The 23,626-nt window shown below is 57.3% G+C and overlaps 2 protein-coding genes across 2 annotated transcripts; both read left to right on the top strand.

The window, feature by feature from the left end:
• Positions 1–5,327: 5,327 nt before the first annotated feature.
• Positions 5,328–13,735, top strand: LOC127031489 (interferon regulatory factor 4-like). Its single transcript, XM_050918346.1, has 8 exons — positions 5,328–5,798; positions 6,240–6,426; positions 7,191–7,294; positions 7,712–7,823; positions 9,849–9,968; positions 11,103–11,498; positions 12,562–12,680; positions 13,231–13,735. Exons 1-8 carry the CDS (start codon positions 5,625–5,627, stop codon positions 13,369–13,371), a joined length of 1,353 nt encoding a protein of 450 aa, XP_050774303.1. The 5' UTR covers positions 5,328–5,624; the 3' UTR covers positions 13,372–13,735.
• Positions 13,736–16,614: 2,879 nt separating this feature from the next.
• FOXS1 (forkhead box S1) lies at positions 16,615–19,408 on the top strand. Its single transcript, XM_050918324.1, has one exon. It carries the CDS (start codon positions 17,491–17,493, stop codon positions 19,066–19,068), a length of 1,578 nt encoding a protein of 525 aa, XP_050774281.1. The 5' UTR covers positions 16,615–17,490; the 3' UTR covers positions 19,069–19,408.
• Positions 19,409–23,626: the final 4,218 nt, after the last annotated feature.

Below are 23,626 nucleotides of genomic sequence, written 5' to 3'. Positions count from 1 at the left end.
TTCCCCACACAGGCTGGGTTTCATGCCAGGACTCAGCCCTTCAGCTGAGTAACTAAAACTTAACTCCTTCCATGTAACAAGAGCCCAGCCCAACAAGAAGTTCTTCCTCCTGCTACCCAGCCTCCTGGGCTCCCGTAAAGTCTCTCTGTTCTGGGACAGAGCACTGACTCCCAGGCTACACTTGCTCCCTGGGGTTTCTGCCCCTCCATGAGTTCTCTGCCCTTCTGCGAGGCCCAGGAGTTCATCATGCTGCCACCTGACCCAGGAGGAATCTCGCTCCCTTAGGGGAGGCAGCTAATGATGGCACTGGTAGGGCTGGTTGAACAGGTCCCCTGGCACTTAAAGATGTTCCAAAGAAGCACTGAAGCTCACTGAAGTCTGGGGGTGGGGGGGGGGTCTCTTGCTGGTCCGTCTGCACGGTCCATTGCAGAGAGGCTCCTTGCCCCTTGTTGACCCTGCACAGGGTCAGGCCCAGTACTGCTCAGTTTGCTGGCCCAGTTAAACAGCATGGGGAGGCCCATTGCTAACCCAAGCACAATTAGCACCTGTAGCTCAGTACAGGGGTCCCGGAGAGCAGGCTGGGCAGGTCTCTATAGCACCCCCAAAGCCAGACAAACAGAGCCCTGGAGTCTATGGCACATGGGGACAGATGGGGGAACACAAGGGTGTCAGTCAGCCTGGACATGCCATGGCTTATTCATTCCAATGATTTCCATTGAAGTGAGGTGGTTAGGTTTCAGGAGCCCCACACCTGCCCCCTCAGACCTCAGGCTACCTCCCTCATGGCACCTCCCTGCTGGGCACCAACAGGATACAAACCTTTGGCCTCTCGGTTGCTGGTAATGACTAAAATGTGCCACCCTGAGGGCTGGAGCAGGGACAGGGAGCTCCCCGGTAAGGACAGAACAAACACCCAGAGGAAAACTACATCCCCAGCCCCAGCCCCAGCCCCCAAAGGCCAAGGCTCTCTGGGCCCTGAGTCAGGGCAGCGACCGCCCTGGCAGGCTCCTTCCAGCCTTTCCAACAAACAGAACCTGCAATTGAACCTCTCCAGGGAGAGTCCAGTCCTGTGGCACACCAGGTCTCCTACCTTTGTTCCTGTCCAGTCCCCTTCACCTCTGAGCAAGCTCTTCCCACCCCCCAGCTTCCATCCTGTTCCTGGTTAAATGCCACCAGCTGAAAGCTTTCTCACACCCAATGGCAAGTAACAGGCCAGGCCCTGCTGGGAATTAACTCCTTGTTTACCTGCTCCAGCATGGGGTCGGTGCACCCTGTCCCTGGGCTGTGCCAAATGAGTCTGAAGGGGCTCTGACAGATTCTATGGGCCAAAGTGTCCACCTCACACAAACCAGCACTAAGTGGAGATGCTGCTGCTCAAGAACTGAATGGGCCAGCGAGTCTGACTGAGAATGGTGCAGGCTGTGAAGTGCCGGGGCAGACAGACATCCTTGGACCAGGGTTGAGAGACACTGGCAGGGTAGCATGGGGGAGCTTGTCCTGCTCTGGCCCACGCTCTCTCTGTTCTATGGATAAAAGATTTTTACCCTGGCTGCTAATCTGGCATCTTTCGCCATTATTCACCTCACTACAGAACAGACCAGCCCTGGTGGGAGGCAAGACCTAGATGTGAGACAGAGAAGAGCAGAGATTTGTACGAAAGCTGTTGGACAGCGGGTGCTCCATAGACACAAAGCCCCCTCTGAGCAGATCACCAAACAACAGACCACCTCGTGGTTACAATGCAGAGGGGGGTGCATATTGGTGGCTGCCCAGGAAAATGATTTGCAACCAATATCATTGCAGAGAGCTGGACCCCATGTTTATTGCTCTCACTGAAGTCACCCGTGCCCCCAGCATGAGGGGGGTTTGCTGGCAAAAGCAGGGCAAGGAGAAGAACATGAAATTAAGACTAGGCCTGGCCAAAATATTTTGCATTAAAAGTTTTTGGCTGAAAAATCCCTTTTTTCCAAACATTTTTACTGAAATCACTTTCAAAATTGTTATTAATGTTCTTCATTTACAAGAAGCCTCTGTTTCTTATTAAAAACCAGGCTTTAGTCACCATATTTTCTTTAAATGATTTTAACAAAAATATGGATGAAAATATTGGTTAAATTTTTGGTCAAAAATGTGGCACGCAAGTGGACAAAACACAGAACAGAGAGGCTGTTCTCAACCCTGCAAACCAGATCCAACTTAGAAATGTTTCACAACGTCGTTTTCCCTTTTGGGGGCTAGGTTTAGTCAAGGCATGAACATATCCTTCCCAGGAGGTCACTGCATTGATTCCAAGCAGCTTTGTTTTCACTGCCAAGAGAGGTGTGTTTGTATATCAGAGCTAACTTGGGATAGTTCTCTCAGGGTAAAACCCTAGAGGAGACAAGACTGAAGGTTTGTCTCCACTGCAAAAAGGTGTGTTTTTAACTTGGCTCAGTGAACTCAGCTTAAAGCAGCAGTGAATAAGACATGGCAGCAACTCAGCTTTAAAGTGGGGTTAGCCGTTTGCAGGCTCCCCTGCAGGTTTCACCCTGAGCTGCTAACCTGAGTTAAGAGGTGAGTTGCCGTGTCTTCACTGCTATTTTAACCCAGTTTAGCTAACTCGCTAACTAACCCATGTTCAGAATACACCTTTCCTTGCAGTGAAGATGTACTCAAAGGAGTTTCAACCTCAGTGCAGCTAGCTGAGATTAATCCCAAGTGGGGGGATAGGCTTAACATTGATAGTTATGACATTTTTGGAGGTTGCCCCAGGTGTCCATGGCAAATTACTACCACCTGCTGTGGGACAAAGCCCTGCCCGTGTCCACCAGGGCAAAGTCCCCCCAGCCACTGGCTACTGGAGACACAGGTGCTCTGCTCTGGGTTAGTTCGTTACATTTTATTACACTTGTGGTCCCCCGCTGGGCACACCCATCCGTGGAAGCAGTGCTCCCCAGTTCACTGGTTTTACCTGCGTTCAACACTCTCCTTAGGGCAAACTCTTAGACAGGTTTATAGTAAAACCAAACTGAAGTTTATTTAACAGAGCTTGAAACAGAGATTCAACTGAAAGCAAGAATAAGGACTTGGAGACACGAGGTTACGGGGCAAGAGCAACATAAACTGCAATCTGTAGCCATTACTTCATAACAAGTTACCTTCCTGTCTGACAAGGTATTTCTCACCTCACAGCTCTTTTCTAGTTCCAAAAGCTGGAAACCAATTTTCATGAGACAGCCCCAGCTGGTAGAGTCACTCCTCTGTAACTGAAACCACTCGGGCCATTTCCTGTGCTCTTACACAATCACAAGCTATTGTCTCTTAGCCCAGGTAGCCCCCTCCTGTGAGAATTCTCCTGGGGTTCATTTGTCTTTGTAAATCTTCCAGCCTGCATCTTGCTGAGACAGTAAATATAGGAAAAAGAATAGGAGTCCTTGTGGCACCGTGCCTATTCCTATTCTTTTTGCAGATACAGACTAACACGGCTACTACTCTGAAAGCAGTAAATACAGGCTGTCTCCATCGGTGCTCCCTGTTTCCATGTTGACTGGATCAGCTCTCAGCCTCCCACTCATCAGGTGTTCGGTTGCATTCCCAGCGAATTTGGAACATAATATCTACGTGTTCTGTGGCTCTCAAACTGTTTCCCGTGCAAACCTCTTGCAATCCCCATGGCTTAGCTTTCAGCAGAGCCCCACACGACTGCCCTTGGGTGAAATATTTAGAAGATGGCTGGATCGGGCGATTAAACCCACCTGGGCATGGCTGGGTCACACTAGCTACAGTGAGCTAAAAACTACAGGGCTTTCTCGCTGTGCAATGCTCTGCTTCCGGCAGTGAAGATACAGCCAATGCCATATGCTGGCCCGGCCCAGCACTGGTCATCTTCCAGCTCCTGGACATATTTCCATTATCAACACATTAGTAATGGGCAAACAGGCCTGACCTTTGGAAGTTGTCCATGCCCATGGTTCAGTGGGAGACTCCTTCCATTAGTATCCAGTTACTAGCTGGAAATGGCTCTATGATTCATTTCAGCGAATGACCAGCTATAGCCCCAAATGCACCCATCTCTCTGTAACTTGCTTGACAGTGACAAGGTCACCCTTTTATCTATCGATTTTGCTTCATTGTTTCCCATTATAAAACCCCAGTTACAGCCTCAGGCCAGGGGGGAGCAAGATAAACTGGAAGATGCCAGGGTTGAACGATTCCTTTACAGCACTGCATTGTGGTCAGGAAGCGGCTGGTGACTGACACAGGGCCAAATCCAGCTGCATTTTCCTTATTGCATAGAATATGAAACAATGAAAACGTTGATTGTTCGCTGGAGAAGCCCGTTAATAACCCAGCAGCTCTGGCTTCCAGCCACAGCAAGGAGTTGTGGGAAATACAGGGAAGCCAGGATCCAAGCAACAACCAGGTCTGGGTCCCGGTTTCCATATGGTTGCCATGCAGTGTCCTCCCACCTGTTCTTAAAGACCCACAGCTAGCAGGCAACCAATTTTTCATAACCCCTGGAGAGATTGCTACACTGCCAGGCTCTACTCGGGCTGGTGGATGGAGTTAGAACAAAGTAAAACTATTTCTCCATGTTTATTCACTGCCCCCACCCCACCCCCCCACACACTGTTCCTCACAACTTCTTGTCAACTGCTGCAAATGGGCCATTCTGATTACCACTACAAAAAGTTTTTTCCTCTCCTGCTGGTAATAGCTCATCTTAACTGATCACTCTCCTTAGAGTGTGTGTGGTAACACCCATTGTTTCATGTCGTCTGTGTATATTATATATCTTCCTACTGTATTTTCCACTACATGCATCCGATGAAGTGGGCTGTAAACCAGGAAAGCTTATGCTCAAATAAATGTGTTAGTCTCTAAGGTGTCAAAAGTCCTCCTGTTTTTGGGGGGTTAGAACAGGCTCAAGAGGTGTCACAGGCTGTGACCTTCCCTGCAGGCTCCCAACCCCCTGAGCTCTACAGCGCTGCAGGAAGCAGTCACTGAGCCCTGCCCTGGTCCCATCCACACAGGTAGGCACCGAGCTAACATCATGGGGCACCAGAACCTAGGCCCTGACCCAGGGCTCACCGTCTGGCTAGTCCCAGCCCCATGCCACCTGGGGGAGAACAATCCCCATCCCAGTCCCCTGGCGAATGGGGGGTCCCTGTTCCATGGTCCCGGGAAAGTGGGGTGCTCCTTGACCCATGTTACTTGGGGACAGGGGGGTCCAGCCCCTTATCCCCTTCTCCCTGAGGCTCCAGTCCCTTAGTTCTTACACAAAACTGAAAGCAGCGGCCGCAGGAAAGAGAAAGTGAAAACGTCCTTGCGCTGCTCTTTCGCTTTCGTCCTGCCTGCTCCAGCACCTTCTCCGGGGACACAGACGGTGCCTGCCCCCCGTGAGCGCTTCACTCCGCGCCCGCCTGGCTGCGCTCCTCGGCCCGCTCCCGCGGGGATCGGCCAGCGCGCAGGGCAGGGCCTGGGGGGCCAGCAGCGCAGCGCAGCACAGCGCAGCCCTCGGGCCGCCGGGGGATCGCGGGGTGAGAGCCGGGCCGGGCGCTTTGGGGTCCCGCGGAGAGCCCCGTGCGCAGCGCGCCGGCGGGGCGCCGGGGCTAGGAAGGGTCCGGCTGGCCAGGGCAGCGCACATGGCGGAGACCGGGAACCACATGCGGCTCAAGGAATGGCTCATCGCCCAGATCGACAGCGGCAGGTACCCGGGGCTGCGCTGGGAGAACCGCGAGAAAACCATCTTCCGCATCCCCTGGAAACACGCCGCCAAGCAGGACTATCGGCAGCAGCAGGACGCGGCGCTCTTCAAGGTAGCGGGCGGGCACGTGGCGCGGCGGGCAGGAGCCGAGCGGAGCAGGTCCCCGGGGAAGAGATCGGAGCCTGCCGCCAGCCTCTGGGGCGCGGGATAAATCGCAGCGCCCAGCGCCTGCTCCCACCCTCAGCTCCAGTCCAGCACCTCCCTTCGCTGCCTCTCCCATCGCCCTCCCCCCGGCCCCCGCTCCCTGCGCCCTCCCCAGCCCTCACACCAGTCTCCTGCCATCCACCCCCTGGTCTGCGCCACCCGCAGCCCCCCAGACTGGCGCTTGTGCCCTTCTCTCAAGGGCTGTTCCTGGCACCGTGCACCTGTGCTGCGCTAGGCACCTGCTAAGCTGCCACCTGCCTGGTTCTTCAAGAGGCTGGGTGGGGTGGCACCTCCTGTGGTTGCAGGGCGAAGTGCTGGGCAGCCTTTGCCCGTTTCCTTGCCGTTGCAGGCCTGGGCTGTCTACAAAGGGAAATACCAGGAAGGAACAAAGGCAGACCCCTCCACCTGGAAAACCCGCCTCCGGTGTGCCTTGAACAAAAGCACTGATTTTCAGGAGGTCCCCGAAAGAAGCCAGCTGGACATCTCCGAGCCATACAAAGTGTACCAGATCCTGTCAGATGGAGCCAGAGACCCTGGTATGGCGTCCTTGCGACCTCGGTAGGGAGGTTGCCTCTTCCAACTTGAGATGGAGCCACAGTTTCTTGTTGCTTTACAGGAAGCATTTCCCACCCCTCCTATTTCACAAACAGGGCCCAACCCAGAGTCACTTTTCCCTAGGCTGGTCCTATCCCAATCACCCTCCTCTGCTGGGATCCAGTCTGCGCTGGGTACATTCGTTCGTTTGCAGAGAGCACCCAGGTCTGGGCCTGAGGGAGGGGAGCAGTTAAATGCCAAATGGGGCATTCTTATCCCCAACTCCACCTGGGAGCTAGGCAGGGCAGTGCCCGTGCTGGGGCATTGCCATGTTCAGAAGGAAATAACCCCTAGCAGCAAACCCTCCCTGCCACCGGGGTGGGGCATTGGCAGAGGAAATGTGTCCTGATTCTACAGCAGGGCTCTTCCAGCCGCTCAGCATCCCCTGGAGCCGGCTTTGGGAAGATAGAGCATGTCCAGGTTACGAGGAGCATGCCCATAGCTCAGCAATGCCAAGCACTTAGCAAGCAGAATACGTTCACATTGCAGGAAACTTCGTCCCTCAGCTTTTCGGGGTTCATTCGAGGTTGCTGGGAGCTGGGGAAGTGCTGGGTTTGATTTCCTTATGCAACTGTGGAGCCACACTTTTCAGTGAAAGGAAGGGCATGAAGTCGTTCTTCTGCGCAGAGATCCCAGGGAGGGCGAGTATTCTCACAACAGCTCTATTGCTCTCAGGCGAGTAACAGATTTGATGTTATCTCTGCAGAGAAGGAAGGCAGCCTGGAGTCCCCTCCCCCAGAAGAACAGCAGGCGAGCCAGTCCCCAGCCCCCAGGGACATGGAGAGGGGAGTTAACTGCGAGCCAGACAAGGTGCGAGTGGGTTGAGGTTATCATCTCCACTGACTTTTCACTTGGCCAGTTCTCTTTCCTCCTTTTGTCTTCCCCACAGAGAACGTGGGTTCCAGGTATGATAACAAGTCTTGGTATTTTATGAGTGTCCCATGCAGATCTCTGGCTCCTTTCATTTCATGATACTTTGTATCTGTCTAGTGCCCTTTATCCAAGGATCTCAAAGAGCTTTACAAACATCTAGCTGAGAGCCTTGCAGCCCTGCTTTGAGGTAGGCAAGGACTGTCCTCATTTTACACATGGGAAACTGAGGCACAGATAGCAGGGAAGTGATTTGTCCAGAGAGCCTGGAATAGAACTCAGGTCACCTGGTTCCCAGGTCTTTGCTTGACTCCTCCCTTCGTCCTGTTCTCATGAGTTCTGTTCTCTTCCTCCCAGGCTAGCGTGTCCTCGGGTTTGGAAGAGGATGGGAAGAAGGATCTGATGGAGACCTCCCAGACTTCTCCAGTCCCTCTGGTCTCCCACTTACCAAGTCATCCAGCAGACTCGGGTAAGGAAGGGGACTTGTCCATTCCCAGCCTCTCATCTCCTTGCCAGTACCCACGACAGCGGTTGCTAAAGATGTTAGTTTTGATTTTTTTAAGATTAATTTCACTCATTTTTTGTTCACCCCCCTCACTGCTTCTGACCAGGGATGGCCCCGAGCCTTAAAGTCTGGGTTCAAACTCTCCCAGGGTTTGGGCTGGCTTCTGATACCCTCTAGTTCCGCAGTGGTTACAGGAATCCCCTACTCTTTTTCAGAGTTCCCTTTAATTGAGTGAATTCTGTCACTATAAGACATGGGCACAGACCAGAACCAGTGATCCAAATACCCCTGCACTTTGGATGCGGATCTGAAATCATGGTAGCTCTGCCCATCTCTGGTAACTATATTCCAGCCAGGAAGCTAGCTACCCTAACAGATAATGTCCCAACTCAGAGCTAAATTAGTTCACTTTACTCAGTGCTTCTTGTCAGCAGCCTGCGAAAGAAACATGCCCTCGGTCGGTCCCTGCACTGACTCGGGTTTTAGTTACACAGTGGTTCTCAATCTTTCCAGACTCCTGTAGCCTGTTCAGGAGGCTGATTTGTCTTGCGTACCCCCAAGTTTCACCTCGCTTAAAACTACTTCCTTACAAGATCAGACATAAAATACAAAAGGGCACAGCCACTAGTACTGAAAAAGTGCTGACTTTCTCCCCGTGACCATATAATTATAAAAGGAATCAATTGGAATATAAATACTGTACTTCCATTTCAGTGATACTTCAGCCTGTTTTTCACCTGTGAGCCTTGTCTGAAGCCCAAGCCCCACCACTGGGCGCTGAAGCATGTCACTTAGCTTCACGGGCCTGCCCCAGCGCTGTGAGGCCCCAGGCAATTGCTCTGCTTGCTTCCTCCTCATGCTGGCCCTGCACTTCCGACCCCTGGGTGAGAACCACTGAGTTACAGCACATGCTGGTAGTGCTTTGCCAAAGCCCTGGCCCAGGGCTATGGTGCACAATTTCGGCCGTGTATGCAGGGCACAGCTCATTGACATACACTGCCTAGGACACAGCTGCTCTACAGTGAAAAGATCAGAGTTACCATAAATTAGGTAGCGTGTTGGTCAGAACCTGGGAACCTGCTTTTGATCCTTTTACTTCCAAGGGCTTTTAAGAGTTTCCTGAGCAGCGAGCAAAGGGCTGTCAGCCTGGCTGGGTTTCCGGCTCCCGATTCAGAGCAGCTGTGGGAGTGTGTCTAATGAGTAGAGCTCGAGAACACAGGCAGGACTACTGGGTTCTGTTCCCAGCTCTGCCACTAACTCACTCTTTGATGTTGGCCAAGTTACTTAGTCACCTCTAGGTGCCTCATTCCATGCCTCCATATAACGAGTGCAACAGGACTTCACGCCGGGGTGCTCAGGGCCCCGATCCAGCCCTGTTTGGCAAGTGCTTTGAGCTGTGTGGATGAAAGGCGCAATATTTTCTGTTGTTAGTCTTTGTCAGCTGCCTGTGGGTGCCATATAATGAACCTGTTGGCTGCTGTCAGAAATGTCAGGTGCATGCAGACAGAGCAGCCCCGTGCTCTGTAGATCTTGGGAACATACGTGGCTGAGGAAAGGAGAGCAGGGGTGGGAGAGGAAGAACAGGGAGAGAGCTACAGGCGAGAGCATTTGTTGCCCAGGTGTCTAATAGACAGAACATCTAAACTCCAGGCACAAATCCTGCTCACTCTCTCCCAGCCAGACACACTTTGTTCTGTGGGGCTGCATGGGTGGGAGAGAGAAGAGATTTGCCACGAATCTGTGGGAACATGGGCCATTCTGAGCCCTGCTCTGCTGCTTCCCAGATGACTTTTCCTGCAGGGCAAACAGACTGCCAGAGAGGAGCTCACCAGCTCATGGGCTCTCTGCCCCTGCCCTTGGGAAAAGCCTGGGCACCCAATAACAAGTGCTGCGCTCAGGAGAAACTCTCCCTGTCTCCTGAGGCAAAGAGGGCATTAGACTGACTGAAAGTGGATAACTTTGCAAGCTCAGTTTGTGGTTTGTTCCTAGGGTATCAGGTGAAAGGGGTTTTCTGTGGCTGGAGCCCAACACACGCTCGCTTTCTGCAGAGCCCACAGCCGAGTGATCCCAGCTCCAATCACGTCCCCACTGCAGACATCAACAACTCAGGTAGAGGAATGGAAGGGGGCCAGCCTGGGATCTCCCCCTCTGCTGCACAGGGGACAGAGGCAGAGGGGGAGACTCTGGCCCTATTGAAATCATTGACTTCAGTGAGGTCAGAATTTCACCCACTACTGGGATTCCGGGGCTTGGGGTCTCCAGACCGTTGGGAACTGAAGTGCCCTCCTACAGTTTGGGTGCTGAGGTTCTGCTGGGCTCTGCCAGTGGGATCCCAGTCCTGGCTGGACAGACGTGCACACACCGACCAGGGCCCCTGGATGGCCATGGGATCAAGGGGTGACCCCTGGCTTTCTGTCCCTTCTGAGGCTCATTCAGTGTTTTCAGTTAAGCGTGTGCACATAGGGGAATTAGGGGTTTGCCCTTCCCCCAACGCAGCAGCTCGCAACCCTGGGGCTGCTCTAACTTACCAGATGGTCCCTGCAGCAGCCCAGAATTGGGAAAGGGTGTAAATCCCGCTCTGCCTGGCTTGCCTTCGTGTGGGGGCGGGTGTTCTGATCCAGGGCAAGCTGGGCCCGGCTGGGTTTCCCCTCACAGCACCAGGTGCTCGCCGTTCCAGCTAACGGTGCCTAAGCTCCTGGACCAGGCCCATGACAGGAGCGCCTGGCCCCAGCACTGACATCCCTCCTCCCCTCCACAACGCCTCCTGGCCTAACTCTAGGCAGCCGGCCGGCAGGTCCCCCGCTGCACCCTCCACTGCTGCAAGCTCCCCGCAGGAGCAACATCCAGCTCGGGTGGGGGCTGGGCCCCAGCCTGCACTGTGGTTCGGGGCAGCACTGAGCGCATGGCCTGGCTCCTGGCAGCACAGCACGCTGTGACTGCTCCCCTCCAGTGGCTGGAGAGGTTCACTGCTGAGGCAGCATGGAGCAGGGGGTGTTACCTGACGCTCTAGCGCCCTGCAGCACTGGGCTGCCTTCCAGCCACCTCCCTTCCTCCAGGTGGTTCCCTGGGAGGTGGCTCGGCTCTGTCTGAGCCAGGGAGCTGAGCCCAGGGCCATCAGTGGCCGAGGGACCCGTTCAGTGCCCTGGCTGTGACTGAGCGTCAGTGACCCAGATACCCACCAGCCCCCACTTTCATCCATTGCCTCTGAGAGCTTCCCCTCTTCCCTCCCCTGCCCCCGCCCAGATTGCTGGCTGCACGTCCGCCTCTACTACCATGACGTGCTGGTGAAGGAGTTCACCACCCGCACCGCTGAGGGCTGCCGCATCACCTACCACCTGGTGCCGGCTGACAACGAGCGGCTCTACGGCCCATCCTCCATGGAGCAGATCCAGTTCCCCTCCCCCCGCCTGCTGACCGGCGACAGCAGGATGGCAGGCATGACAGGCGTCTTGGAACGGCTTCTTCCCCACCTGGACCGGGGCGTCCTCCTGTGGGTGGCCCCCGAAGGCGTCTTCATGAAGCGGCAGTGCCAGGGCAGGGTGTACTGGAATGGGCCCATGGCGCCGCACAACGACCGACCCAACAAGCTGGAGAGAGAGAAAACCTACAAGCTCCTGGACACCCAGCAGTTCCTGCAGCGTATGTGCCGATTCAGCGTGCCCGGGGTAGCTCAAGGGCATGGCAGTGACATGCTCGGGGAGTCTGGGAGACCTGGGCAAAGGACATGAGGAGGAGAGGAGCACACAGCCCATCTCGTCCTGCCCTACCCACTGGGCACTTGCTCTTTGCCTCAGTGACCAGGGCCTGGGAGGCGCTTGTGCTCTAGTACGTTACAGAATAGGGCAGAATATGGGACTGAACTGACTGGAATGTCTGTGCCTTGCTAGCCTGTGCTGGTTTGAATCAGAGCCGCTCAGCTGTGTGTTATATGCCCTGTACAGCCAGCAGCGATTCTCCTTGGGCTCCAGTGCTAAGAGCCTGTGTTTTAGGAGCAGGAGTTAGCTTTGGGACAGGATGAACCAGTACGACCCACGGGTTTCTTCCTGCTGAGACCCCCATTTGGGAGCTGGAAGGAGCTCGCTGGCTCTACTGCCTAGGGAGGGGACTGGCATGAGTCCCATTCCTGCTGCTACCTCCCTCCCTCCCTCCCTCAAGAGATCCAGGCCTTCCCCATGAGCCTGTGCATGGCCCAGTGAAATCTCTGTGCCCAAGATCCAGTGACCCTGCAGGGTCCTCCCCCGGTGCAGATCCTTTGGACTGTCGTGTCTCCATCAGCCCCCGGGGCAGGGTCTGTCCAGCCCCCAGGCGTGTGTGCGTCAGTCTCTCGAGAGCGCTCCAAGCAGGAGCAGCACCAAGGTTTCTGATGCCCTAGGTGGACGGCCATTTTGCCGCCCCCCGGGGCCCCGGTGGACCTACCACAGTAATGCTGGTGGACAGTCCGCTGCTGGAAAGGCAGGTCCACCAGCGCCTTTAGACCAGCACACCGTCTGCAGAAATGACTGCGGCAGCTCCACCGGAGCCTTTCCAGCAGCGGACCGTCCGCCGGCATGACTGCCGTAGGTCCACCGGACCCGCGTGCCACCCCCCCCGGCAAAATAGCGACCCCCCCAAATTCTAGCGCCCTAGGCCATTGCCTAGGTCGCCTAAATGGTAGCGCCGGCCCTGGCTCCAAGTCACAGCTGGAAATGCTTGTGGGTTTCAGAACTACGGAGCTACCTGAGTCGTGGGGAGCCCGCGCCCCAGTATCAGATCCGCCTGTGCTTCGGAGAGGAGTATCCCCCTGCCCCAAGCCAGAACTTTCAGAAGCTCATCATGGCCCACGTGAGTATCAGGGGCGGGCAGAGGGGGTTCTGCTGGACTTGGCCGGCTGTTTGTCCGGGGTCTGTCACGCTGCTCCTGTGAACTCCGGGGTGGGGCACAAACACTGACTTTTGTTTTATCCTGCTCCGCCCTGAGGCCCCGCCCTTGCTCCGCCTCTTCCTGCCCTTGCTCCGCCCCTCCCAGGTCTTTCCCCCCCCCGGCCGCCACTAGCTCCTCTCCGCGACTGTCTCCCATTGCCCTGAGGTGTGGGTTGTAAATCGTGCTCCTGAGCCCTGGCACAAAGCAGGGCACAGCAGCGGGCGCCTGGCAGCTCTGACACATGCTGCTGCAAGAAAGGAAGCCAGAGGCTTCGTAGATCCCAGCCCACCCTGTGCTGGGCATGCAGGAGCGCACAGAGTCAGCTTGCCAGGTCGGTGCGTGCTGTCAAGAGGCAGCCAGTGAGTGCCGGGGAGCGAGGGAGGTGGCCAGGGTGAGCTGTAAGGTAGAGCATGGCCCTGCCCACGCACAGTTTGTCTGCCTGCAATGACCCGGCCACTCTCTTGCGTTGCAGGTTGAACCAGTGTTTGCGCGAGAACTCTTCCTTCATGCCCAGCGCATGGGGCCGCTGGCACAGCGCGACTCCTCACAGCCATATGCTACTGATGCTTCCAGCCACATCACCCAGATCCTGAAGCAGCTGTGCCAGCCCTGAGCTCCTGGTAGAGGAAGACGGAGCCAGCAAGGTGCCTCGACCTCACTCACCCTCGAGCCTGTGTAGCATGGAAAAGATGGTGCCCTCCCCGCACACACCCCACTAGCCCTGTCTCTGGAGGCCCTGTAACCCAGGAGCAGCATGCCGCTGCACATAACGACTAGAGCCCTGGAATCGGCCCTGTAGATCTATTTGCATTAGCCCCTCTCTGGGGGAGCATGTGCTTTATCTGCAGCTCAGGCATGGGGACTTCATCCCAGACTAACCCGTGGCAGGATAGCTGGGATGTGGCTCTGCTGGAGTACGACAGGGGAGCTGGGACATGGCAGGTTACGTTGATACAGAAGAAGTGTTGATTTTTGTACCCTGGCTGCTGTGATTTATTTCTCTGGCTGCAGCAGGGTGATGGTTAGTTCTGTGACCCCAGGAACCTGCCCTTCCGTAATGGCTGTGAATGAAAGCGCTGGTTCAGGAGCACAGAGCTCAGGACAGGGCAGTGGGTTCAGGGCAGCTGATGACAATAAAGTAAAATGGAGACAGTAAAAGTTACGTCCATTCCCCCACCTTGGAGCAGTAGCTCCAAACGTTGCCATCTGAATCTAGTGCCCAGCAGCCCCACAGGGCAGGTGCATTCAGCCCAGAGCAGCTGCCCTGGAATTCCCTGCTGCGGGCGCCGGCTGCTCGGGAGAGTGAGTTCCCCGCAGCGGCTTTGCGGCCCGCAGGTGCCATCTAACGGAGAGCAGGCAGGAGCGGCATTAGCTCGGGGTCTGAGGAGAGGTTAAAGCCAGGGCTCTTTCCCCTGGCAATCACGGGCCTGGCTCTCCCAGCTGGGAGATGAGTGCGCTACCTTGGCCTGCCTCTGCCAGGCTCCCGGGATCAATGCTGGCGTGGCCTAGGGCTGCTCTCCTCACCTGGGGACATGGCCTGAAGAAACTTTCTGAGGTCCCCAGTGCCCAGCTCCTGGGATGGCCCCAGCCTCTGTGGTGAGAGGCTGGCTTGGGCTCATGGATTGGGCCTGGGAACCGTGAATTCCTGATGTCTAACCCCAGCCCTGGCAGTGACTGTGTGTCATGTCCCGGCTCCGTGCCTCAGTTTCCCCCTATGTAACAAGGGGCTATTACTGCCTCCCTGATCACTGGGCTGATCGGATGCCCTTTGCTGAGTGCTTTGGAAACGGGTGCAGGATCATTACTGGCTGAGCCTGCTGCAGTGACTCCTCCCCCCAGGCATGTCAGAGCCCCTGCTGCAAGCCCAAGGGCAGCGCCAGAGGAGCCAGTCTCTCTCCCTACCCCACCACTGTATTTTAGCTTTGCTCTTGGCTTGGCCAAGAGGGGCACAGAGCGGGGACTAGCTGGGAGGGGGCTGTTTGCTGCGCCAGGCTGGGCACGCCGGCTCCAGCCCCAGTACAGCATAAGCAGCACGCTTGGCTTCGCCTCAGCAGACGCCTGTTGGCTTGCAGCAGCCAGCATGTGAATATGAGAGCAGAGGTTTGCAAAGAAGGGCCCACACCCCTCCCCTGCATGGCCTTGGAGAGACTTTCTGGGGCGGGGGCAGGCGGTGTGGGGTGAGGAGCAGCTCGCAGGGGAACACCCCTTCCACCTCCCGCCTTGGGTAAGCAGCACTCACCTCCTCTGCAGTGAGAGTGCCCCCTCCCGTTTTCATCAACTTCAACCCTGGGGAAGCCTGCAGATGCCTGGCTCTGCCCTGTCCTTTCCCAGGGGAGCAAAGGCGCCTTGGCCCTGGCCCTGCTGTTCAACTCGGAGGCAGAGCAGTGGCTTGCTGGGCTTGTTGCATTCCAGGCCAAGTCTCAACACGCTGCCTGTGGGGCAGCTCTCCTCCCTGTCCTGCACACTGGCCTCCCTCTCCATCCTGGCTCCCGCTCACCTTCCCTTCAGCTCACCCGGCCACGCGTCACCTGCTGTCCCACGCACGGGCCCTCCGCACGCCTTCCTTCCAACCTCTCCGTCCTGCTACCACTTGTTCTCCAGCCTACCCACAAGGCACTGCACTCGTTTCCCGGTCCCTTCTCCTTTGGCTGCCCGGGCACCAGCCGCACAGCAATGGGGTCAGCTGGGCACCGGATGGGACCTGGCCCAACAGCAGGGAAATGCTGGAAAAGTCAGGAGTCCGTGTTCACAAGAGCTTGCCTGAGATTCACTGCGTGGGAGAGGCTTCCCTGATGCCCTCCACGGGACTGCCCAGAGGTGGGTGCAGCTGGGCTTGCAGGGCTGAGCCTGTCAGAGGGTGGGAGGCCCCAGATGCTACCCCACGGGTAGAGCCTCATGGTGAGCACAGGACAGCGACGAGACCCCATGGAGAGTAAATCAGGGAAAATGAGATGCATAAACCTCAGGAAACAGCTAGGTGAACAATAGAGAGAGAAAACTCCACTGCACCAGGGTGCCCAGTGCCAGCCGGGAGCATCCCTGGTGCAGACTCCCTGCTGTTAAATCACCAGCGCTCCCTGCAAAGGGGGTCTCTGAGCAGTGTGCAAGCTCCCCCAAAGGGCTCCAAAGCCAGGGCATCGGCTACCGGACACGAGAACCAGCCTGCCCCGGGAACAGTACCTGGCACAGAGCGAGGTGGGGACTGGCTGCAGAGAGCAGCCACTTGGGCTAGTGAGGCAGGAGGGAGCCAGGTCTCAGAAGCAGGGACTGGGAGGCAGTGTGGCCTAGTGGTTTGAGCACAACTGAGTCCCAGTCTAGGATCGAGTCCTGGCTCTGCCACTGGCCTGCTGGGTTCCCTTGGGCAAATCACTGCAGTGCCCAGTGCCTCAGTTTCCCCACTCCATAGGTAAAATGGGGATAATGATACTTGTAAAGTCTACCTAGGGACGGGCTCAGTGTTACTGTTATTAACATCCCAGGTCTCCACTAGAGGGAGCCAGGAACCTAGAGGAGTTTATTCTCCCAGGACAAACTAGCTCCCCCTTACCCAGGGTGCCAGTGACCCCAGCAGCCCTGTGCACAGTGACACGCTGCCGCCCCCTTGCCTGCAGCCTCCCCCTACTCTGCCTTGCCTTGCCTCTTGGTTACCACCTCCGAGGCGCAGAAAACCAGGCCACTGGCCATGCACCCTCACACCCAACCTGACCGTCCCCCGCCCCCCCAGCTCTTTTCCAGAAGCCTGACCCCGCTGCCCACAAGTCTGCCCCCCTCAGCCCCACTGGAAGCCCCACCCCTGGGCAATGCATCTGCCCCACCCCAAGCTGGTCCCCAGCCACTGGACCTGGGTGTGCCCCCTGCCGCAATGCACATGGTTAGCTGCCAAGTTACCTCTGTGTGTAACAAAAAGCCTGGCATGCCACGTCCCCCGACTGGCACATGGGCACAGAAAAACAGGCCAGGCTGATCAAAAATCAGCCAGTGACTGCCAGCTCTGCACCCCTTCCTTCTCCCCCTGGGGATCCCCTAAAAAGCCCAAAGTCTCCCCACACCATTCTCTTCCCTCCCACAGGCTCCCTTGCCGGGGCAGAGGGGCAGGCAGGGGGCACTGAACATTAAACATTCGATAACAAAGCCAGTGCACAGAGCTGGGGAGAGCAATGGTGAGCAGATCCCCAGGAGATCTGAGACCCCCCAAAAAGATGGGGCGAGGGGTGTGAAAGAGCCCTAAGATCCCTCAAAAGAGGGAGCATGAGTGCGGATCAGAGACCTGGCTCCCCAGCGAGAACGCGGGCACAAAACCCAGGCTGCCTCACCCCAGGGCTCCCCCAAGGACAGAAAGCCTGGTACTGAGCTCCCAACTCCCTCCCTCCCTGTCCCTTCCACCCCCTTGCTTCCCACCCACTCTGTCTGGGAACAGCAATGCTGCGTGCCCTGGATTGACCAGCAGCCTGGTTGTGTTTCCTCCTCAGCCGCCTGGCTCAGGAACCTCTGAGAATGAACAGGAGACGGATTATCAGCTCCTTCTGCCCCTCGCTCCACCCTAGGCGGCCCCCACAACGCTCCGGGCAAGAGGAGGGACTTTCCGCCCCCTTTCGCCTTTTTCAGAGGTGGGAGGCTGGGCTGCAGCAGAGTTTTAACCGAGTTGGAACAAGGTTTCCACAGGAGTCGGAGCTGGGAGTTCGCAGCGGCCAGCTGCTCCAGACGGGACGGGAGGGATCCCTGCCTGGGAAGGATGCAATTGGAGTATCCCATCCCTGCCTCCTCTCTGCGCATCCTGCCTCCTGTCTGCGACCAAGGAGGCTGCGGCAATCTGGGGATGGTGCTAGCCCCATGCCCCAGCTCAGAGCCACCCCAGAGCAGCGGGTCGAGTGCTGGCAGCGGGGCCCCCTCCCAGATGGGTGAGGCCACCAAACCCCCCTACAGCTACATCGCCCTCATCACCATGGCCATCCAGAGCACCCCGGAGAAGAGGATCACCCTGAGCGGCATCTACCGGTACATCATGGGCCGCTTCACCTTCTACCGGGACAACAAGCAGGGCTGGCAGAACAGCATCCGCCACAACCTCTCGCTCAATGAGTGCTTCGTCAAGGTGCCCCGGGATGACAAGAAACCCGGCAAGGGCAACTACTGGACCCTGGACCCCGACTGCTACAACATGTTCGAGAACGGCAGCTTCCTGCGCCGCCGGCGCCGCTTCACCAGGAAGCGTGGCCTGCGGGATGCGCCGGAGGGCGAGGCTGAGGGGGCGCGGAAGAAACAGCCCAAGTACCGGGCCCGGCAGCACCCCCAGCCCTTGGCCCTCTTGGCCGAGGGGATCAAGACAGAGAGCAGCTACCCCTCGCCTGCTCCCGCCAGCCAGATGCTCAGCTCATGTGGGGGGCGGACAGGAGCGGGACAGGCGCTGACCTTGGAGGGCCAAGTGGGTACCAAGGAGTGTGGCCAGGGCAGCAAGGAACCCAGCATCCATTGCCCAGAGCAGCCAGGCCAGGCCAGCCTGCTGACCCCTAGGAAGTACCTGCAGAAACCCAGGCAGGCGTGTCTGTACCCTCTGGAGGGGACAGAGCCCAAACCCCAGCTCTTTGAGAAGCAGCCCTGCTACCCAGGCCTCGAGGGGCACCTGCCGGAGACCCAGGGGCAAGCTCTCCCTCAGCTAAAGGAGACTGTCTTTGGGGGGCTTCAGCCCCCCATTCAGATAGCTCAGCCCCCATATACTGCCCCGGGGGAGCGAGTGACCCAACAGCACCCCCAGCTGACCAGGGACATCAAGGAACCGCCTCAAGCTACGCCAGCCCCAACCGTGCCTCCCGACAGCGAACTGCAGGGTAAAGAGTCTGCAGCGTGCACCATGGGGCTGTCCCAGCCATTCAGCCAGGTGGCCCCCGTGTTCCCAGCCCTGCTGGGGCCCAGCAAGCCCTCGCTGCCCTGCAGCCGGCAGCCCTCGCCAGCCTGCTTCCCCTCCTTCGAAGGCGACGGCTATATCAAGCCGACACTGCCCGTCTTCAGCTCCTTCGGCTGCTCAGGCTCTGACAGCTTAAGCGGGAACTACCAGTGCCGGGTGCAGGCACTGAGCTTCTGCATGAATGAGAGGGCATGCAATTCGGCCCTGGAGCACCTCCTGACAGCGTCACCAGGTGCAGCTCCCGTGACCCCCATCCAGGCGCCCCCCTTCAGACCCGCCGTCCAGCTGCAGGGGGAGCAGAAGGAGTCGTGGGCTGGGAGCCCGTTCTCCCTGCCAGGAGGGAATGGTTACCAGCTGGGACTCCCCCACTGTCTCTACAGGACACCTGGCATGTTCTTCTTTGAGTGACAGGCCCTGCCCAGGCCAGACTGTGCCCTCACAGCCTCTCTTGCCACCCACTGCTGTGCCCAGGACACCCCTGGCCATTCCACCTGCCCTTCGGAGAGCTGACTCCAAGGAAGGGACTCGCCATGTAAGTTATTCTCTCCTGCTGCTTCCTGCCCAGTGGTGACTGCCTGATGGAGCTAAGAGGGACCCGGGCTCCGAGGGGAAATCACTTTGGGTACCGTACCACCCGCTGCCAGTGTCCTTTTGCCATGGCTGTTATCCCACCAAACTAGAACGCTGCGTGGGAGCCAGAGGCTGAATGGAACTGTGTCCTGGCTAGTGGAATAAAACGCATCCCCCAGCTCCATCTCGCCTCGGTGTCTCTGCCTCGGGGGCCTGGGAGCGTCATGCACAGGGCAGGTGGGACTGAAGAGGTGGGGGGCAGGGGGGAGAAGGTGCTGCTTGGGGTCAGCTGGTTCTCGCATGCCCTGCACCTTGACTTGTCATTTACACTTCTTGGCACCACGGGTGTTCTCCACTCAGCCCTGCGGGAGCATGGCACACCCACTCTGCACCTGTGTTCAGGTGGGCAGCGGGGACCCAGCCCCCGAGGCTTTACTGTACTCTCTAAAGCAGAGTGTTCAAGAGACCCACGTGGTTTGTATTGTAAGCAGGTTTCTGCCCTTAGCTCGGGGCAGATCTGTCACAGGCACATGGGCCTCCGGAGGTTTTCCTTAGAGGGAGGAGTCGAACAGGCAGTGCAGGCTCCTGGGTGAAATCTGAGGCTATGAGCTGCTGAATTCAAATCCCAGCTCGCCACTGACGAGTCTGGGCCTGTCGCTAAGGCCAGATTTTCCACAGTGACTAGTACTGTTGAGACATTGTAAAGAGGCGGATTTCAGAGGGTGGCAGGTGCTCAGCAGCTCCAGGAAACCAGGATCCTGCGAGGTGGCTCCAGCTGGGCACCCAGTGATGACTGGCTGCAAAATCAACGGGCGCCTTTGGAAACGTGTCTGCCCATCTCAGCGTGGCTGAGACCCTGCTGTAAAACAGGGACATGCCACGTGCATCCCGGGGCCCTGCGAGGCCCAGCGCTGTGGCCATGCCCTTCCCAGACACAGAGATCGTGGGCTGGGGTTTGTAAGGCACTTGCTGGCGGGAGAGGGGGGGAGAAAGGATGTCCTAACAATGAATTTGAATCAAATAATGAACTAAGCCATGAGGGGCTGCGCTCGCTGCAGCCACCCACCTGGCAGTGCCCCTTATGGCAACAGCACTTCCTGGGGCAGCATACGGCTTCCTCTGCGCCTGCGGGGTCGGGGGCAGGAATCCTACCTCCTTTAGCTGGTCCCACTTTCAGTGGGCAGGAGCCACGTTGCCCCGCCTCCCGGGCAGGGCTTCTGGGAGGGGCCATGCCCACCCCATTCCCTGGTGGAGCTCGCTCACCTGTCTCCAAAACGCGCCTCCTGATCTCCATGTGTCAGGACACAAGGTGGGGTGGAGGGAGCGAGAGGTCCCAGCTGCAGTTCCAGCATGCCGGTGCTCTGAGCCAGCTAGGGAAGGCTGGGGGACAAGGCTGGGACTTGGGAGACCCTGGTACAGCTGGCTGCTCTGCTGCACATTGCCTGTGCTTTAGGCTCAGCCGTTCCCCTGCTATATGCTGGAGGTCAGAGCCGTGCCCTGCCCCACGGGGAGAGTGTGTGCTGAGGGGGGCCAGGTGAGTGCCTGAGGTAGAACCCACCTGAGCCTCATCTTCCACCGCGGGAGCAGTGTGAGTGTTAATCGTGTCCCTGCCGCAGGCCTGAGCACAGTTCAGTCCCCTCTATGCCAGCGGGCCTGATGTGTGATGGAGCTGTGTCAAAATGCTGGGAATGGAGCGTTTCTGTACCACAGCCTGAGCCCAGAGCAACAGCCAGCTGTGAGTGGCAGGAACCCTGCCAGGTCACGGGGCCCGCAGCATGCAGGGTTAATTGAACTCCAGAGCCTCCAGGTAGCAGGAACAGTAGTTCCCTTGGCAGGGGCTGGGCTGGGCTGGGCTGGGGGTTGTGCCATGTTTGTAGCCCCCACAGGCAGGGAGAGCGTGCAGAAACCACATCAGAGATCTAGACTACCTTGCTAGGCTCTTTGCATCCCTCGCGGAAAAGCCCAGAACTAACCTGAGGCTAGGCGTTCGACAGGATGCAGTGAGGGACAGCCCCAGATCAGCCCCTGGCATGGCTCGGCAGAGAGGAAAGCAGCAGCAGGAGTAGGGGAAAGTGAATGTGGGTTTGCAGAATTCTTCCAGCTTTACTCATCCAGGACGTCGCTGGTGAGGTCACCCAGGTCTGATTCAGTGCTTACTGTGTGACTCCACAGGAGAGGTGCTGGATGTACATGTGGGGCAGGAATTTGCTTGCCTGGCCCTGGGCAGCAGGACAATATTTGTGCCGGGCTGAAGGTTGCAAGTAGCAGGGCAGGAACTGGGCTGGGATACGGCGTCTGAGAGTTTCTGTGGGGAGGCCAAGGCCTAATACACGAGTCGCCAGCTGAGTCAGAGAAAAAGGAAGTTGTTCTAGCCGCAGCTGTAGCTAAACTCTGGGGGGCAAGGGAGCCCCCACTCCCTTGAGAAGTGTTTGCCAAGCTAATCCCCTCCCTCTCCTTCCACCGAGGGTGTACAGCACCTCACCCCTCCCCAGTCTGTGCCTCTCCGGAGCGGCTGGCTGTCCTTAGACATGGTTCCCTGCTGGGGGTGTGAGCAGGTCCCAGTCGAGCTCGCTGCCCAGTCACCAGTATCTGGGCTGATGTCTCAGCAGCGCCAACACCCCCCTGGGATGCAGCATGGCCCTTCGAAGCGGCCCCTTCCAAGAGTCTGCCTGGCTTTTCTTCGAGCACTGTCCCAACGCCCGACAACAGATGGGCTCAGCCACACGTGGAGGGCGGGAGTCCGGGGGCCCTGGGCTGAGACACTGATCCCTCTCCTCACCTGCCAAACAGGGAAATGCTGAAACTGCTGAGCTCCTGGCCATGAACCAGGAGAGGGGGCTGGAATTACCCAGTGGACAGAGGGGATGGGGTTGCCAGAGCCACCGCCACTGCCACCCCACAGGCATCAGTTGCGAAAGAACAGCCCGAAGGCCTTTTGGGGCATCCTCTAACGCTCCCGGGCCTGAATGAAAACAGGGCTAGTCATTCTGGCCTCCCCTGGCAGGGCCACGTGGCAAAGCCAAGCCCTGGCTGAGTCCCCTTCTGCATCTCCGAGGGAGATGGCAGGACAATTCCTTCCTCCTTCACTGTGGTGTGGAAAGGAAGGCTCCAGAAATCCAGCATGCTGCTGCGAGAAACACCATGCCAGGGCCACCCCAGCCTGCGGCCGCAGCACCCAGGAAATGCCAGGCGAATGCAGCACTGCCTACGAGGGTGAGCCTGCTTTTCTAATCTGAGGCAAGGCAAAGTCCCGGGCAAGGGCCCGGCTGCTGGGAGCAGCTGTCTCGCATTTGCCCCAGCCCCAGGCATTCATAACCCTGGAGCCAGGCCCAACAACATGAGAGGTTCTCTTACAAATCAGGAGATTTTATACAACAGCACATTGTGGGCTCTTTGCCTTCTAGGGTTTGTGCCTTGAGGGGCTACATTTTAAAGCTTTTCTCCGCAAGCATGAGGGCTAGAAATTTACTCTTTTAAAACAAAAGCTGAGAGTCTCTTGTCTTAATCTGACTCCAGGAGCTGGGGCTTTAAGAAAAACGCAGATTATTGCAAGACTGTCAATAAAACGATGAGCATTGGCACCACTGGCGAGTGTCCTGTGTCCTCCTCAGTAGTCACCCTGTATGTGTTTGAATCGGTGTCTAACCAGGCACAAGGCATGTCCACATGGCGGGTTACTGCGTGGCACCCCTGGGCATGACTGCAGTGAGCTAGCTTGCCGCACCGCCAGGTGTGGACAGAGCTACAATGCGGCGAAAGTCCCAGCGTGTGGTTTTTCAGCATGGGCCACACAGGATGTTTCTGACTGGCATGTTGGTGTGATGTACATTCACACCCTGCCTTGCTGCACAGGAATTTGCCATGTGGACAAGCCCACAGACTCTGCTCAGCGCCTGAGAAATGAGCCTCTTTGTCCCAGGCCACAGCCACAGCCCATCCAGAGCCTTCCTCAGAGGCCAGCGAACCCCCAGAACCTCACCTAATAATGCCAGGATGTGAGATGTCAGGCAGTGACCCCCTGATGTCCCGAAGTCTGTCAGCCTCGCTAGTGTGTCCGCACAGGCCCGCACCTCGGACTAGCTGGCTGCACACGTCCGAGGAGTTGTGTATTAGCAGCTTTGAAAAACTATCAGAGGTACCTGCCGAGGCAAAGACAGTTTTCACTGACCTTTCCCATGATCACCGACAATAATTAAACCATTCAGTGGTGTTGCCTCATCCATAAGGTGGCTGAATAGAACCTTGACCAGCTGCTTTATAATCCTGTCTGAACAACATAGCCCTGGGCTAAGATAGACCTGCAGTCTTGGGATTTTCCCCCACACCAAGCGTTTGCCTTGACAATATATTCTAGCAGGGAGCTCCACTGGTTAGATGCAGAACACAGCATCAGTGC

The sequence above is a fragment of the Gopherus flavomarginatus genome, chromosome 11 (assembly GCF_025201925.1).
Source record: "Gopherus flavomarginatus isolate rGopFla2 chromosome 11, rGopFla2.mat.asm, whole genome shotgun sequence".
NCBI classification, from domain to species: Eukaryota; Metazoa; Chordata; order Testudines; family Testudinidae; genus Gopherus; species Gopherus flavomarginatus.
Note: the sequence above shows the minus strand (reverse complement) of the source record. Positions and strands in the feature narration are given on the sequence as shown.